Raw genomic sequence first — 19,230 nt, forward strand, 5'->3', positions numbered from 1 at the left:
GGGGAAAATGGCCTTAAAACGATCATTCATAAATTCATTCATTCATTCATTCATTCATTTTTCTTTCCTTTTGCCGTTTGCAGAATCAGTTGCATTCTTTTAACGAAGTTTGCAATAACGAATCGCTCGTCTCTGATGCCGAAACGTAAGTGATCATTTGCAGCGTGCCTCACCCGATTATGCGGAATCCTGTTCGACTTTGAACAGTGGTCACTGAAAGGTCGCCGTATCTCTATCTCTCTCTCTCTTTCTCTTTCTTCCTTGTAGGACCATAGCGAAGGAGCTAGCAGACTGGTTAATTAACCACAATATTGTGGAGCATATATTTGGACCAAATCTACACATTGAGGTAAGCCTTTTATTTATTATTCCCCTATCAGTTTCACCAGAGGGGAATATAAGTTTACTATAGTCTGTCTGTCTGTCCGTACATTTGTCCCACCTGTGGCTTCCTTACATTTTTTCCCCAAACCTTCTAACATATTCAACTGAAACTTGGTACATGGCATTGTTATGAGAAGTGACAGAACAAGTTCGAGTTTCAGGCATTTCATCAATTTAAAAATATTGTTATGGCTTTAACGATGCAAAATATTGGGACCAGTAGGGGACATGTGTTGCAAAGCAATTCTCCATCTTTTTATTTACATGATGATTTTGTACTTTGATGCATGATGCTGTACCATTAACAATCAATCAACAATGGGACCTGCTTTATTAAATACTTACCATTTTGAAAATTTAAGCCTTGTTTGTTTGTGAAAGCCATCTAAAAATAAATGGAATCATAACTTTGTTTGTAAAAATTAATATATGGTACTGTAATAGCAATTTCAATTCCTTCTCTTATCGTATTTGGTTTTCTATGTAAGGGGCAGGAAAATGTTTGTTTGTTTGTTTTATGTATTCCTGCCACCCCAGAGTATAATGTAATGCCTTGTTTATGCAACTAGTACGTGTGCTATATGACCACTATCATTGGTATTTTACAGCCCCAATTATTCTCACCTCCCCTCCGTGTGCAGTCAGTCGGGAAAGATTTTGGATGAAATCTTACACAAATGACTGTGCAAGCCGAATGTTTAACTGGGGCAAGTCTTGTTAAAAAACAAACAAAAAAAAACAAGACATTTGGCAGGAATTTGTCAAAGAAATTATTCAGGGTGCCGGAGAAAACTCGCAAACTCTTTGCAAAATGTACCGTGGGATCTTCAGTGTCCAACTTATTGGTCTTTAATGTCCAACTAATATCCCTCATTTAACCGACTTGGTCTTGGTCACAAATTAAATGATTTTGCGTTCAACGTTATGTTCAACGCCATGTCGATAGAGCCTGTTTTGTTTTCTTGATCACGTCCAATCGCAACTCCACCTCCTAACTGTAGTACAGAGGTGATGCGTTCATGTGGCGGGTGACGCTTGGGCAGAGACGATGTGTTTGTGGGGCGGACGATGCTTGTTGATAACAAGTCATGCAGCAATGGCCGTTATGGGACTCAGTATGTGCTTTGCTGCTTCACCTTTGCAAATGTATATATATTACGTGCACCGGAAAGTATTGTCATTTTTAAGCTGAGTAGTCTTCTTTGAATAATGACATTACTTTCCGGTACACCTAATACGTAGTGTGTTCAAAAAGTATCCGACCTTTATTTTTCGTGCGTAAAAAAAAAAGAAGCTAGGGAGGCGTTGATTGGTGCATGTATGTAGGCGATCCTAATGCGCACGCGTGAATTTTTTCCCACCTGCAGAAGCTGTCATTCGACGGCAGACCGCCGATGAGTGAGGACATGTAAGTGAGCGCCGTCGGATTTTCGTTTTTGACAAAATGACGGAAAAACTTGAACAACGCTACGGCATCAAATTTTGTGTTTCATCAAACTTGCATCAAAACTGCAACTTGGTGTCTGGGTCGTACCCATAAACCCAGGACTCATCGCCAGTGATCACTGTGTTGAGGAAGCTGGGATCGCTGTTCACAGTCTCCAGCATGTCCTGTGCGATCTCCAAACGGAGTTGCTTCTGCTCAATCATTAGCAGCTTTGGTACGAACTTCGCTGAGATTCTCCTGAAATCCTCCTTCATAATGGAATGAACGGTGTTGAATCTTGCGGATCGTTTCCACTTGGGAATCGCCAAGCTTTACACAAAATTTGATGCAGTAGCGTTGTTCAAGTTTTTCCGTCATTTTGTCAAAAACGAAAATCCGACGGCGCTCACTTACATGTCCTCACTCATCGGCGGTCTGCTGTCGAATGACAGCTTCTGCAGGTGGAAAAAAATTCACGCGTGCGCATTAGGATCGCCTACATACGTGCACCAATCAACACCTCCTTAGCTTTTTTTTTTTTACGCACGAAAAATAAAGGTCGGATACTTTTTGAACACAGTAGTATATACATATATGATTAAAGATCATATAAAGATCGACGTCCTGAAGCTACGTCCGCGTCTTATTTAATCTAACGAATATATATATATATATATATTTTTTTTCTTTTCTTTTTTTTTTTACAGTTCCTATCTACACCCCCTTTCAAAATTTTCACCTTTTGTTGCCTTATAGCCTGGAATTAAATTGCATGAAATCAGACTTTTTACACCGCAACCCAAAACTTCCAAGTGAAAAACAAATTCTACAAATTTCAGAAAATTAATTAAAAATACAAAAATAGAATATCTTGGTTGGATAAGTGTCTACCCCCTCATATTAGCAATTGTAAATTAGCTTAAGCTCAGGTGTAACCAATCACCTTCAAAATCACACTATATATATATATATATATATATATACATATATATATATATATATATATATATATATATATATATATATATATATATATATATATATATATATATAAATATGTATATATATATATATATATATATATATGTATGTATGTATGTATACATACATACATACATACATACATACATACATACATACATATGTATATATATATATATATATATATATATGTGGTCCTCCCGGTAGCTACCTGGTCTTGGTGACCCCCGGACCGTGGGAGGACCCCGCCAGAAAGATCTCTGATTTATACGCTTTCGTAGCGCAATCAATATGAAAGACACAATAATTCAAGTCAATAAGAAACCCCACACCAAGGATCCGGATTACTCAATAATGTATTCTCCAATCAATCAACAACCATCAACAATCAATCACCAATATTACTAAGATAGCCATCTCATATATTTCCCCCCTTTCCCCACTCACGACTCCTCAATGGTCACTGTCCCTCACAATGTCTCTGGGCCCCTCCAGACCAAGGTGAAGGTCGACTTCTCCGCACACGGGCGGTTGAACGAACCCCTGGCTGACGTGCTCCAAACGTGCACGTCGCGTACCGGGAACAGCTACTGCAGCGCACACCTCCTTGCAAAGCAAAGCGGGCAAAGCAAAGCGCGCGAGGCCCAAGGTGCGACCCGTACGCGTCCTTGTAGACGTGGAGGCGAACTGTGCCGGACGCTTGGTTCCGTGCACGAACCCACGGCAACTTGACGTGTAACCGGTAATTACCCCGCACAGGTAACTCCTCTCGCCAGACGGGCTTTCAAACGCAGCGTTCCCCCACGCTGCTCAATATCGACACCGCTCGCGTCGGAGCTGGGCGATGAGAAGAAGATGGCCGCTTCTCCCGGACCTTGTCTTCTCCTTTTCTTCCGGTTCACCATCCCGTTTCCGGTCTCCTGTTATCCAGAGCGCCTCTAACCATTTAACCACAACAACCTTTAATAGAATAAACATTAATAAGCAATGACCTGAATAGTAATTCACATAAATTCACATAAATCCGTAACAATATATATATATATATATATATATATATATATATATATATATTTTGTTACCGGGCCGCGGCGAGGATGTTGTTTGCCGAGCGGATGGCCGCCGCGCCCGAACAGTTACCCCGACTAACCCGATTCCTGAACGTTGGCCGAATCGCGCCACAGATATTCAATGGGGAAAAGACTAAAACGAAGGATGTGAAGAAGAAGAACACCAAAGCAAAAAGGTTGGAAATGCTACTAAATTTATTCCTACTATTTACACAATCAAAGAAAACCAAGGAGAAGGAAGGATAAGAAAATAAAATACAGAAGAGGAAAGGTGACACAGTGAAATTCTAGCTTATCTAAACAGGCTTAACTTATACCCTGGACAGAACAAACAAAGACGGACTCACACGAATGGGGAATGGAGGCAGGAACGATTGGCTGGACCGGGAGGAAGGTTCAGCTCGGACCACAAGCTGGAAGGCTTGGCAGGGGGCACAGCAAGCCGGGCCTCGTCAGGCTGGGAGCGAGCAGGGTGACGTCGTGCACTTCTCTCAAGGCTTCCCCCGCGCTTCTCTCGCGCACTTGTGTTAAAGGCTTCCTTCTCGCTTCTCTTCCCTCCTTGCGCACTTCTCTCTGAAGCTCGTCCCTTTGCAGAACTCAGAACTCCTCTCTCTTAGTCCAACAACTTCAAGGCTTTCGCGCGCTCTTTATAGCGCCTCAGGCGATCAAGCCGCTGGTGTCCAGGACACGCCCATAGGTGAGCTCGCCTCCGCCCTGATTGGTCGGCACGGCCCTCTGGCTCCACCCTTGATGACGAGGGGCGGGCACGCCCAGGATTCGGCAGCTCCTCCCCCTTCTTCTCCGAGCCGACCTCGTGGCGAATGGAGTCGCGGAGGGAACAGTTGGCAATTGTTGGAAGGGGAATTTGAAGGGAATCTACTCTTATTTCACTTGGTGCAATGGAGTATTTAAATTAATGGAAGACACAGCCTTACACTAATCTATCTATAATTCCAGTAATCTCTGTGTGTGTGTGTGTGTGTGTGTGTGTGTGTGTGTGTGTGTGTGTGTGTGTGTGTGTGTGTGTGTGTGTGTGTGTGTGTGTGTGTGTGTGTGTGTGTGTGTGTGTGTGTGTGTGTGTGTGTACTGTGTGTGTGTGTTTGTCTGTGACCGCTGTTTCTCGACAACTACCGGTCCGATATACTTGAAACTTGCCAGGTATATTGCTGGGGATCCGAGGATGTGCCTTTTCAAGGTTTGAAATTAATCGGAGAAGTAGTTACCGAGCTATGGCGATTTAGCCGTTCGCCGTTCGCTTTGGCTTTGCGAATGGACCAAACCATTTCATGTAAATAGAGGGGGGGGTTCTGTGGTCGTTGCGAATGGACCAAACCATTTCATGTAAATAGAGGGGGGGGTTCTGTGGTCGTTACTGCCACGTGGTTTCAAAGTTTTTTTTTGTTGTTGTTGTTTGCACGCATGCTTTTTTGCACGCACGTACGGGCACCCACGTACGGGCATGTCCTAGTACACATAATAAGGATATAACTACTGAACAGGGATATATGGTGTCCTTCGTGTATGTTTTATGGAATTAACTACGGGAACGCCCTTTGACCTTTATACAACAACAAATGCAGGAAAGAGGGTGACATTTTACAACAACTCATTACACAACAATAAAAAAACAACATTCTCATATCCACAATATATATACCGTATATACCGGTGTATAATATGCACCCGTGTATTGTACGCACCCCCAACTTCCACCCTCAAAAAAAAAAAAATCATTCATTTTCAGATTACAGTCGTGTGAATCTATGCATTTGTACACAAACTTTAAGTGGCACAAAATGAACATTTTGAAAGGAAAAAAATAAAATATTTAGCGATATGTAGTCAGTATTCTGTTACACATGCGTCAGTGTCCAGATGTGCATGCAATCGCGGGAGCTTCTTTGCTTCATAGAAGAAAGGAGAGAGTAGAGAGATTATTAAAACATTCTTTATTGTGGAGTTGTGGCCCTGCAAAGGGGTCGTAAAATAAAAGACCTTCAAAATAAAAGACCGATGTGGCTTTTCAGAGCGGGAAAAGCCGTGCTTTTCACTTTCCGGAAGCGGCGTTGCTTTGAGCGGCAAATCCATAGAAAGCACGTAATGGTACAAAACCCGCTTGCCATCCGGGGCGAACGAGCAGCAATGGCAGCCCTGCATGTTGGTGCAATTGTGCATGACGCAACGGGGAAAACGTGAAACCGAGATCGCTTTTCGTAAAATACTTTTTTCCGTAAATGTATTGGAAAATTGACTTGTTTTGAAGCCGTTTTTTTTTTCCTATCCCCGTGTATCGTATGCACCCCCAACTTTTGACTTTTTCCCCGATAAAAAAGTGCGTCTTATACACCGGTATATACGGTATGTATATACCGGTGCTATGTATATATATGTATAATGTATATACATATACATTCCCAAACATATATACATACGTATGTATGTATGTATATATGTTTGTATAGCTACACAATGGTCACAAATTTGTTGTAGTTAGCTACATATATGTATGTATGTATATATGTTTGTATAGCTACACAATGGTCACAAATTTGTTGTAGTTAGCTGCACAATACCGAAAATTCGGTTCGATTCCGACAACTTTGAAAATTTGACCTTTGTGACCTTGAAATGTCAAAACGAAGGTTGCTGACTTTGAAATGAGATTGAAAATAATGTATAATCAGTTATGAGGTTAGGTAGCTACACAATACCGAAAATTTGGTTAGATTCCGACAACTTTGAAAATTTGACCTTTGTGACCTTGAAATGTCAAAATGAAGGTTACTGACTTTGAAATGAGATAGAAAATAATGTATAATCAGTTATGAGGTTAGTTAGCTACACAATATCGAAAATTTGGTTCGATTCCGACAACTTTGAAAATTTGACCTTTGTGACCTTCAAAGGTCAAAGGTCGAAGATTCTGAAATTTGTTGGAAAACTTGTATTTCATGATGTATTTGATAATATAAGATCATGTACGACATTTCACCCTATCAGGAAGCGAACAATGTAATAAAACCATCAAAAATCGACTTTTCTAAATTTCGTGACCTTGTGACCTTGACCTTGGGGCGAAAATAAAAAATCGAGCTCCGTGGGGCTAGACACATGACATTGGCCTAACCAAATACCGAAACACCTGTCAGATTCCACCAACTCCCTCGGAGAAGATGTAGCTTGAACCCGATTACCCCCTAAACAGACATCTTTTTCGGGCGTGGCTCCGCCCACAATGGGCGCAATATGCCCACTCTAGGCAGGACACAACTAGATCATGATATCAACCTCCCACCCAAGTTTCATCAAGATCGGATGATATCATCGGGTAGTTATGCTGCGGACAGACAGACAGACAGACAGACACACGCACCCATGACAAATATAGTGGTCACTCTGTTTGATAACTCGTGAACCAATATCACGTATATTACAAATACATTTATGCAAAATATTTGTTTGTATTATGATTGGTGTAAACCATGACAAAACAGCAACTCGGGCACAGTCAGTCATCGATCTATATATCTACATATCTGAGCAGTGTCCGTGTTGTCACTTAACTACTCCCTCAAACTTTTGTTTCCGTGGTTGTGAAGTGTTTTTAATAACGTGGTGGTGAGGTGTTTTGAATTACGTGGTGGTGAGGTGTTTTGAATTACGTGGTGGTGAGGTGTAATCATCTCAAAATTCCAGTCTGCACCTACCCCTCACGTGTGTACGTGCTGAGGGCTGTTTTTTTTTTTTTGTATATTTTTTTCAACCTAAATCTTCGACCTAAATTGCTTATAAAAATGTAATATCACAAACACTACAAATAAATTTGTACAAAATTGTTGTTTGTATAATGATTGGTGTAAATCATGACAACACAGCAATTTAGGTACAGTAATTATCCTCAGCTAAAACAAGCCCATTCCTCTAACGACGCATGGTGAAGCGAGCGCAGTGAGCCGAGCCAAGCGAGTATATATATATGTATATATATTATATAAATATATATATATATTGTTGCGGTTTGGAGAACCCACACGTGTAAATATGACATTAAAGGGTTAAAGGTTGCACCCCATAGTTAGGCCACAAGCAACACGTAGGCCACCATAGGACTTCAGTTATTTCATTAGTATGTGTATAGGTAAGGCCATGTTTCCAATAGTTGAATCTGCATTGTGTCAATCAAATAAGGAGTAGGTCCCCATTCGTCCATTTTGAAAGCCTCCCTCTCCAAGCGACGCCATTACGCGCCCTCCAGTCTGCCCCATGGCCCTCCCAAATTGTTACGTGCCTCGGCCAGCAGCAGCAGCCTTAGCTGCTCTCAACCTCGCTGGGCCTCCACCCACACGCCGCCATAAGCCACGAGGTAAGGCCCGAGAAAGGGGGCGGAGCGCCAGGAAGAAGGTGTGGCCACGTCAACCCACCATCAGGGTGTGGCCGGTAAGCGATAACCAGCCAACCAGGGCTGAAGTGACATCGCCGACAGGCGTGGCTTTAGGGCTCGCGGAGCGATCGCTTGGTTGCGTTATAAAAGCGCGAACGCAAAGCCCTTTCACAGGACTTTCTGGGAAACGTGCGTTGCAAAAGGACTGATGAGATATATGGCGCGCTTGATGAGAGAACTTACCGGAGGACTGATGCAGTGGCGCTGATTAAAGGAGGACCTTATTAAAGGAGGAATTATCGGGAGAGTGCACCTTTGTGAAGAGATATACGGCGCGCTTGATGAGAGAACTGTCCAAGACGGCGTCGTACGATTGGCGTTGTAAAGGACTGGTTGGAAACGCGCTGTGCGAAAGGACCTTGGAGAGAGGGGGCGTTTGGCACGAGTGTGCATTTATTACATACGCCATAGGACACCAGCTTCCCCCCGCTATATAATTGTCCGGTCGCGTTCAAACTACACGCGGAGCTGCCTGCCGGGTTTCGTCCGTTGGACCGGAACCTGGATCGGAGCCGGGCTGGAGCCTGGACGCGTTGGTGACCATCAACCATCTACAATCCCCGTGTGAGTGTGTATGTTTGTCCTGGGTATTAAGAACAAGACTGTTTAAGGCTGCCCTGTGTAACTGCTTCTTCCTCTTCCTTTCCTGTACATTCTTTCGTTTCCTCTTCTTTCTGTACATTTGTAATAAATTGCCTTGTTCTTTCTTGGTTTGCTCTTATCCGGTCGCATCCGTCTTTTCTCTCATTGGGTAAACGTGGCACGAATAGGAACCGCTCAGAATCAGGTTTAGTCATTTGTTAATAGCTCGGATCGCGGATTGCTATCCGCTCGGCATTTTCCATCATATCCGTGGTTCGAGCGGGAGATATTCCCTCGTTTCCGGCCGGCGTTAGTAATTAGGTAGTAGTGAACCCCTAGGCCTAACAAACCCTACCTAACGCCGTGCCGGGAAGGACAGTATAACTTTGAGGACTCGGGTCAGCCAGCTAAAAGGACAAGGGGATTAACCCCCCCCCCCCTTGATAAGGGGAGAGCTGACGTCCGAGATCCGTAACAATTGGTAGTCAGGAGTGGGGATTTGGAACCTGGGACTAAATTTTTTAAGACCAAATTTTGGACACCAATTGTGCTATTGGCCACAACAGTTGGTGTCGGGGAGTGGGATTTGGGACCCGAACCAAATTTTCTTATCTGTGAAAAAATTTGGTCGAAATTTCGAGTGGCCGAAATTTTATTAAAACAACCAAATGAAATCGTGCCATGGATAACTAAGGCGATCGGATGCCGGTCGGGGTAGATGAAGAGGAGTTAGAGTCAACCCAGGACCCCGGGGAAGAAGTGAGACAATTGGGAGGAATGGAGGAGGAAAGTGAAGAAGGTGCGGCAGTGGGGGTTGCAGGCGAACAAAATGGCGGCGCCTCGCACATGGGGACAAGGGCCGCGCCCGCTGCACAAATGGGGTGGTAGACATGCAAGCCTACATGGCGGGAATAAAAGAATTGATTGACAAATCCACCAGACAAATCCACCAAAGGGAAAAAAAAACAACTTTTATTTCCCTTTCTCCTCGTGTGCTTTTGCCTCTGCCCACGTGCGCTGTCTCGCCCCGCCCCCATTTTCCCCTTGCCTTCCACCTTTTGCCCTGTTCAAGTGACTCGTGGTCGTTGCTCTAGGCTTCCTCTCCCCATTGGTATTTTTGTGAATATAAGATTGTTCTTCACAGTTCTGTTTAAATATGTTTCAACTATCCCCTTCAGTGGGTTATTCAGTGGTTTATTACAACACGCTGTTTTTCTTCTTATTTAAAAGGCTCCTTTCAATTTCCTCTTCAACTCATTCCATTTCAAAAAAATATTCAATCTCTTATGATTCCAAATCACTCCATGCTCTAAATTCTCATTCATTCCATCCCTCCTCCATCGTTCTTAAACGAATCGCTAACTTGAAAATCACAACAAACCCAATTTGTTATATATGTTCATCTTTCATTAATCATCCACTTTCTAAACTCCCCCCTTGCCCCCCTCCCCTTCAAATCTCCCCCCCAACCATCCCTCCCAAATTCTCCCTCCTCCCACCTCCTTCTCAAAGCTGCCTCCTCCCCACTTCATCTCCCTCCTATGTCATACCTCCACCTCCCCCAACCTTCTACTTTCCTCTGCCCCCCCTCAAAACAAACTCTCACTGTGCCTCATTCCATCACCATCAAACCTTTCGTCCTCCTCATCCTTCCCTTTCTTGTAACTCTTCTGTAATCTCTGACACACTATCAACTGCTCTTCCTACATCCCCCTCTCACCCTTCATCTGACCCTACCCCCCCCCCTCCCCTGTCCTGCACCCGATGCTCCCCCTCTCTCCTCACTAACGGTATGGACCTCAAACATCCGGGGCCTTCGCTCAAACCTGATTGATCTCTCCATTCAGGTTGCTTCTGAAAATCCAGACTTGATCTGCTTAACAGAAACTTTCCTCCTTCAAGATGTCTCTGATTCCTTAATATCTATTCCTGGTTACTCCCTCCTCCGGTACGATAGACCTGAGCCTCGTCCTGGTGGTGGGGTGGCTATCTTTATCAAAAACTCTCTTCCTCACTCTCCCTGCACTGCCCTCTCTCCACCCCACCCACAGGAGTACCTCTGGCTACGGCTTCCTCTCCGCTCCCACCTTTTGTTCATATGTGTTCTGTACCGTCCTCCAAACAGTGATGACTCCATTTACATTTCTCTGTCGGACAACATGGACCAACTTCTATCAACTCATCCAAACTCTCTCTTCCTCATATGTGGCGACTTCAACTGTCATCATGCCAGCTGGCTGGGTGTGGGTTCATCTCTCACCAGCCATGGCACCTCAGCAAAGGACTTCTGCGACTCATTGGGACTGACACAATCTGTCAATTTCCCGACCCGGATCTCAGTCAATGGAGTATCTTCTCTTCTGGACTTGGTTATGACTAACTTCCCTGCAAATGTCTGCTGCTCTTCATCTGCTCCAATCGGTTCTTCTGATCATGTGCTTGTTAAAGTGGACATCTCTCTGGCCATTCTCAGAGAGCCTCCTCAGCGTCGACGAGTCTGGCATTTCACTCAGGCCGACAGGCACGGTCTACAAGCAGCCATCAATCAACTGGACTGGTATCCCATCTCTAATGCCTCTGACATCAATTCTTCCTGGGAATTCTTCCAAAGCAAACTGCTCTCTCTCATGCACAGATTTATCCCATCTCGTCTTCAGTTGTCTTACCCTTCCTCCCGTCCATGGTACACTGAATCTTGTGGTGAGGCAGTTGCCCTGAAACAACTTGCCTTTGCATCTTGGAAGGCAAATCCAACTGAAGGCAATCTCAGTTCCTTCCACCAAGCTCGAAACAAGTGTGTTTCTACCCTCAGGAGTGCCAGGAAGCACTATCTCTCCACACTCAAGATTGAACTCTCAAACCTGTCTCCTTCCTCCAAATCCTGGTGGCGTCTGGTCAAAGCCGTTTCTGGTGTTTGTTCCCCCTCCATCCCCTCCCTTACCTCAAATGGCTACACAGTTGACACCGCACATGACAAAGCTGAATGCCTCAACTCTGTGTTTGCCTCAAAATCTTGTGTCCCAAACCCATCTCTCTCTGTTCCCACCTTTCCCAGTCGAACCCAACTGCTCCTGGACTCTGTGTCCTTCTCTCCTGACAAGGTGGAGAAGTTTTTATCAAACCTCGACTCTGATTCTGCAACTGGACCAGATGGCATCAGCCCCCGGGTCCTAAAATCCTGCTCTGCCGCTCTATCTCACCCTCTCTCTGTTCTTTTCACCCTCTCTTTTGCTCAAGGTCAGCTGCCAGCATCCTGGAAATCAGCAAGCATTACCACTTTACACAAAAAAGGTGCAAAAACAGATCCTTGCAACTACAGACCAATCAGCCTGCTCCCAATTATCAGCAAAGTCATGGAATCCATCATTGCTTCAGATATCAAATCCTTCCTCTTCTCCAATGGCTTGATCTCTGATCATCAATTTGGATTCAGACCAGGTCATTCTACTCTGGACATGTTGCTTCTGCTGTCTCAACAATGGATGGAGGTCCTCAATGCCATACAGGAAATCAGAGCTGTCTCACTTGACATATCACGTGCCTTCGATACGGTCTGGCACCCAGCTCTGCTCACCAAACTCACCTCCTATGGTATTCAGGGAAATCTCCACTCATGGCTTGCGGATTTCCTCTCTGGTCGTAGGCAACGTGTGGCCCTGAATGGATTTCTCTCATCTTCCCTTCCTGTTCTGGCTGGAGTTCCCCAAGGTAGTGTTCTGGGCCCTGTGCTATTTCTGGTCTTCATCAATGATCTCTCCGACTCTCTGGAAAATCCTCTCTATCTCTTTGCTGATGACCACTATCTGCCGCTCAATTCCTCATCCCTCAGATCGGCAGTCTGCAGCCTCCTCACTCTCTGCAGACCTGGACAAAATCACAGACTGGTCAAACAAGTGGAACATGTCTTTCAATCCTGACAAATCTCACACTCTTACAATGTCTCTCCGAAAGGACCGACTGGACAACCCTCCCATCTACTTTCTCAACAATCCTCTCCAAGAAGTTCTGTCGCTCAAGCTTTTGGGTCTCACTATCTGCCATGATCTTTCTTGGGAAAACCACATTTCCAAGCTGGCCTCCAAAGCCAGTCGCCGACTGGGCATCCTCCGTCGTGCGAAGTCCTTCCTTGGCACACCTGAGCTCCTCACCACACACAAGGCTTTCATCCGCAGCTCAATGGAATACTGTTCCCCCCTCTGGGCTGGTGCTCCTGCCTCACACCTTGCTCGGCTTCACGCTGTTGAGGCCAAAGCTTTCAGAATCATTGGAATCTCCTGCGATGTAGTCAACTCCGAGGGCCTTTCACTTACTCACCGCAGGCAGGTTGGTGGTCTTTCTGTCTTCTACCGACTCCTCTCCGGCCTTGCTCCCCCAGCTCTCTGTGCTCTGTCCCCCCAATATTCCTTCAGGTCGCACAATATCTGCCTGCAACCCTCTTATGGTTAAACTGCCAAAGTCTAGGCTCTCTGCTCACCTTCACTCTTTCATTCCCCTTTTCTCCCGCCTCTGGAACAAACTCCCCCACTCCCTTCAATCCCACTCCTCCCTCCAGGTCTTTAAAACAGCTGTTCACCACCATCTCTTATCTTCCCCCATCGAAAACCTTGATCTTTTCTACCCCCGGTAATTCACCCCAGAGTCCTTGCAGTGTTCATATGTTTTATTCCGCTCCTACCTCCCCCCAAGTCCTCCCGATGTCCCTGCTCTCAAATGTTGTGTTTGTGTCCTTCCCCCTCTCTCCCCATCTTGTCTGCCGCTCCCCTTGTTTTTTGTGTTTTGTGTGTCGGTTTGTCTTTTTGTGTGATTAATGTTAGCTCTTTCACGAGCCTCGATCTTGTATCCAAAAAAAAAAAAAAAAAAAAAAATGAACGAAATTTGGGGACTAAGTGATAACATCAATAAAATCAATGGGAGGATGGACGTCCAGGGGAAAAAGATGGATGCGCAAAGTGGCCAAATGAAGGAAATGAGGGAAGAAGTAAGGTAAATAAATTGGAAACTCGAATGGGGGAGCAATTGGGAAGTCAAATTTGGGGGTTGGAATGCAAATTGGGGGGATTAGAAAACAAATTAGGGGGCCAGTTGGAGGACGTGAATGGCCAAGCCCGGGAAATAAATGGGTTAGCGAGGGAAAAAGTCAGGTATGAGATAAAACAGATGGGGAAGGACAGAGACCGCAGATCGAGCGGAAAGGTTGCGGGGGTACGCGACGAGGTAGCGCGACTAGAGGAGCGCGGGTTAAGCGAGGGTGAGCAAAGCACAGCCGGGTTGACCGGGATAGAAATCGCGACCCAGGGTATGGGAAAGCCGACGACCGCAGAATTAGAAAATTTGATTTTATTAGCGCCAGCGGTCGTCGAGCTGAATAAAGAAAATAAAATCGAAGAAATAGTGGAAATTGGGTTTGAAGAGACGGCAGAGATAGGAATTAAATCGGAGAAAGTGATGGAATGCGCGCAAAGTTTGGATTCACACCGTGATGTTGTGCTGCATAACCAAATGGAAAGTTTGCAGGTGGTGGAGAAACGAAGAAGAGGAAGCGCCAAGGTGAGTAGGGTGGTGTATGGCACGAAAAGGTTTGGCGCGAAAGGAATTTTCGTGCGCTTGGGATCCAGACGTCACCGTGCGCTTGGGATCCAGACGTCACCCGGGCGCTCGTAGAAGGTCCGTGGTGCGCGGTGTGAAAGCGAATGGTGTGCGTGAGCGAACGGTGCCGAAGCGCGAGTGTATTACAGAGTGCGAGGAAGGATGCACGACAGAGTGTGAAAGTGAGTGAGAATGCACAATGGAGTGTACGTGTGAGAGTGAGTGTGATAGAGAGTGAGAGGGATGGAGAGAGTGTGCGAGGATGCACACCGGAGATGGATGAGGAGCGTGTGTGGGGATGCACACCGGAGCACGTGATTGGATGTGCGACAGAAGATTGCACACCCGTGGGTAGGTGTGCGCTGAGTGGGTGGATGCAAGATTGCACACCCGGGGTGGTTACGGAGTACGTAACAGGGGAGAGTGCACGGGAGGAGTGCGTGGAAGAAAGGTGTGTAACGGAGTGTGCGAGTAGAATGAGTGCGCAAGAATGTGCGTGAGAGTATGTAGTAACGGAGTGTATGGGATGTGCTAGTGGGACAAGGAACGCATGGTGTGAGCATGCGACTCGAGCATCGACGCTGACCGGGGCAGCGGTTCGACTGACGTATAGCCGACGCGAGCTCTCGGGGCGTGGTGCGCTTTATGTGCTGCGAGGGCCGGCGGGGATCGTTGCCGCGGCGCTTCTGCAAGGAGCGCCATGCACGATTCCTGCCAGGCTCTGCCCTGTATGGTCGGTGTAGCGGCGGGCGGCATGATTCCGGGGGAGAAAGGCCAGGTCGGACCTTCGCCCCCTGGCGGGGCTGGTGCTCCGACCTGGGGAGGTTGGGTCATCGGGTCGGAGACCGCAAGGGTCTGCGCCGGGATGGACCTTGGAACCTCGGCCCGAGTATGCCTCCTCCCCAGAATCGAAAATGCCGGACGGACCCAACCTACAGGAGACTGACCATCCGCACGCATTGCCGGCTTTTCGAAGCCGAGTGGTGAAAATGCATTCCCACCCCGAGAGGCTTGAGTATAGTGGACAAGTGTCGATAGTGATGTAGAGGGATGGTAGCTCTACCATCCCTTACATCTAGTGGGGCAAAGGAGCTATAGACTTATGGGGTTTGGCGGTGCAAACTAGCCAGGGAGGGCTTGGATAAATGTATAGGGACCTAGAAATGACTTTAGGACACTTGAGATTTAAGTAGTGACATTGTACAGGTAGTGGGGACGTGAGTAGAGTAGTTGGATGATAATGACGTGGGATGTGCAGTAGTATAAAGGGATGATGGGGAAAGCACAAGGATTAGAGGGGTAGTAGTTAGTCAGATGATGCAGTGTGTTTGTGGTGTAGTTTATTAAATAAGGAATTGAATGAGAGTCTTGCTGGTGAGCATGTTGAAATGAAGAATTGGAGCCTGGGAAAATCTGAGCGGATGAGGCAATGCTCATGAAAGATGTGTGTGTGTGTGTGTGTGTGTGTGTGTGTGTGTGTGTGTGTGTGTGTGTGTGTGTGTGTGTGTGTGTGAAAGTGTATGAGTGGAGTATTGAGGATGTGTGTCATTGTGTTAAGTGCATTGGCTTGCATGGTGGGCAAGTGGAGAAGGGTTGTGTGGAATAAATGGTGTGGAGTGAGTGGAGTGTGGAATGAGTAGTGTGGAGTGTATGGTGTGAAGGAGTGAATGGGGGAAGGATGGACCCCTTCACGAATACCCGGGGAGGGTAGTTTAAAGTTAGGTAGAGGGAGTAGGTAAATTTTGGTGGATATTGACATCTGTGGTGCGGATAGTAGCAGAGTACTGCTTGGATGGGTGCATAAGTGTATGGAATGGCTGGGCGTGTGAGCCTGTTAGTATGTATGGTTAAATGAGCACTCCGCCACTGGTAGTCTGTCGGCCAGGTGAGGCCGCAGGTAGGCTCTGGGAGCCAAGTAGAGTTGAGTAGAGTTCAGCGGGGCCCGATGATCCTAAAGAGAGGACCCGGGTAGCCCAATGCCAGAGGGGGTAAAGAGGGGGTAAGTGCCAGGGAGGGCCTTCCCCAGGTTAGGATAGAGTGAAGGAGCTAGGCAAGCTCGGGTGATGACGTTCAGTGGCGGAGATGCGCAGGTAAGTAGGACCTGCTAGGAGAGCCACACGACCCAGCCCCGAAATTGTGCGAGGGCACAGTAGGAAAAATCTGGGGAGTGAGACCCCAAATTGGTAGAGCGCCACAGTATGGTCAATGGGAATTGGTTTTTAGAACCGCATAGTGTAAAGTGGCCAATGGATTTGCAGGGCAAGACCCCGGGTAGTTTAACGAGTTAATGTCATTTACAAGTATAGCTAAAGATGAAAGTCTCTTCGCACCATCCGCATCCACTCACCGAGGGTGATAGGACTCCACACCATGTTTTGCAAACATTTGGAATGAAAGACGCATCTTGACGTGGGTGAGACATTGTGGGTATTCCATCTCTTCCTCCTTAGGAGGGATTGATGACGAATTTGGAATTAGGGGAAATATGGGGGACAAGATGGTAGAGACGGGATTTGTGAATTTGTAAATGGTGTAAATACGGGGTAGGGGCAAGGGTAGAGTAGGTGACATGGGGGGGGGGGGGGGGGTGACGTACGGCTAGGGACGAGCTGTCTCGGCTCGCTCTCCCGCGCCCCTCATATTGCATTACCTTGTATTGATGTGTACCCTTGCGCCCTTGCCCCCTGCTAACCTCTGCTTTGTCGTCCTTCCACACTCATGGACCATGGTCTTTTGTCCGAGGGGAGTGTGCAGGTGCCCTGAATTGTGCTGCCTGCACTCTTGCTGCCTACATGCCTGCCTGCACCGGTACACCCTATGGACCGGACCACACATTCTGTGGCCTTGCACATATGGACCACACGTTCTGTGGCCTTGCACATATGGACCACACGTTCTGTGGCCTGGCACCTTTGGACCACACGTTCTGTGGCCTGGCATCTCTGCTGGGACAGACCATTGCTGCCAGCCGTATCTGGCTTGCGGACCACTGTTTTAAGTGGCATCAATGCCCAGCAGTCGGACCACCTACGTTGGCCCTGCTGGCCTTGAATAAAAAAAACGGACGCGGTTTGTGCCCGTTTTTATTAAATGAGAACATGAAGCAAGAAGATCAAGCCAAGATACATCGGCCCAGCAGAGGAGCACAAGAAGTCATCCTTTATTATTTTTGAAATGTGATGACTGTGCATTTTCATGGATCGTGCTTTTTGGTGCATTTGTTTTTATTAGGGTGCATTTATTGGTACATATGGGTATGGTGTATTGGTGCAGTGCATTGCAATAGCATTTTCCTCTTTTCAAAACATCTTCTCTTTTTCCCACAAAAGACAGGTCCTGGGTTGTAGTGTAAATAATAGTAGTCTTGTAAATAATGCTCCCCACCGGCTCTATGTGTAGTTTGAGAACCATTCCGTAATTCGGTTAATTGTGGGTGTGAGTCAGTTAGGTAGGACGCAACGCAGCAGGGGGGACATATCTAGTGTTAAAACTGTCGCACTCAGGGTAGTAGGTTAAAGGTAGAGGGTAACCACACCAAAGTGTCACACTAATTTAAAAGATAGTCCTGATTGTTTCGGCTCGGGGCGAGCCTGGAAAAAGGGGGGGGTGCAGTGTTGCAGTTTTGAGAACTCACACGTGTAAATATGACATTAAAGGGTTAAAGGTTGCACCCCATAGTTAGGCCACAAGCAACACGTAGGCCACCATAGGACTTCAGTTATTTCATTAGTATGTGTATAGGTAAGGCCATGTTTCCAATAGTTGAATCTGCGTTGTGTCAATAAAATAAGGAGTAGGTCCCCATTCGTCCATTTTGAAAGCCTCCCTCTCCAAGCGACGCCATTACGCGCCCTCGAGTCTGCCCCATGGCCCTCCCAAATTGTTACGCGCCTCGGCCAGCAGCAGCAGCCTTCGCTGCTCGCAACCTCGCTGGGCTTCCGCCCACACGCCGCCATAAGCCACGAGGTAAGGCCCGAGAAAGGGGGCGGAGCGTCAGGAAGAAGGTGTGGCCACGTCAACCCACCATCAGGGCGTGGCCGGTAAGCGATAACCAGCCAACCAGGGCTGAAGTGACATTGCCGAGAGGCGTGGCTTTGAGGCTCGCGGAGCCATCGCTTGGTTGCATTATAAAAGCGCGAACGCAAAGCCCTTTCACAGGACTTACTGGGAAACACGCGTTGCAAAAGGACTGATGAGATATACGGCGCGCTTGATGAGAGAACTTGCCGGAGGACTGATGCAGTGGCGCTGATTAAAGGAGGACCTTATTAAAGGAGGGCTTATCGGGAGAGCGCACCTTTGTGAAGAGATATACGGCGCGCTTGATGAGAGAACTGTCCAAGACGGCGTCGTACGATTGGCGTTGTAAAGGACTGGTTGGAAACGCGCTTTGCGAAAGGACCTTGGAGAGAGGGGCGTTTGGCACGAGTGTGCATTTATTACGTACGCCATAGGACACCAGCTTCCCCCCGCAATATAATTGTTCGGTCGCGTTCCAACTACATGCGGAGCTGCCTGCCGGGTTTCGTCCGTTGGACCGGAGCCTGGATCAGAGCCTGGACCGGAGCTGGGCTTGAGCCTGGACGCATTGGTGACCATCAACCATCTACAATCCCCGTGTGAGTGTGTATGTTTGTCCTGGGTATTAAGAACAAGACTGTTTAACGCTGCCCTGTGTAACTGCTTCTTCCTCTTCCTTTCCTGTACATTCTTTCGTTTCCTCTTCTTTCTGTACATTTGTAATAAATTGCCTTGTTCTT

At 46.7% G+C, this 19,230-nt stretch overlaps 1 protein-coding gene across 5 annotated transcripts in view; it reads left to right on the top strand.

Annotated features, from left to right (window-relative positions):
• The window catches only part of USP34 (ubiquitin specific peptidase 34), a 235,166-nt gene that overhangs the window by 54,043 nt on the left and 161,893 nt on the right, over window positions 1-19,230 (top strand). For all 5 annotated transcript variants that reach the window (XM_068128379.2, XM_068128382.2, XM_068128381.2 and 2 more), the window contains exons 9-10: window positions 84-145; window positions 268-349. In XM_068128379.2, coding sequence (XP_067984480.2) covers window positions 84-145; window positions 268-349 — 144 coding nt within the window. The remainder of the gene's footprint in view (window positions 1-83; window positions 146-267; window positions 350-19,230) is intronic.

Source organism: Myxine glutinosa, chromosome 9, assembly GCF_964187855.1.
Source record: "Myxine glutinosa chromosome 9, kmMyxGlut1.1, whole genome shotgun sequence".
Taxonomy (NCBI): Eukaryota; Metazoa; Chordata; class Myxini; order Myxiniformes; family Myxinidae; genus Myxine; species Myxine glutinosa.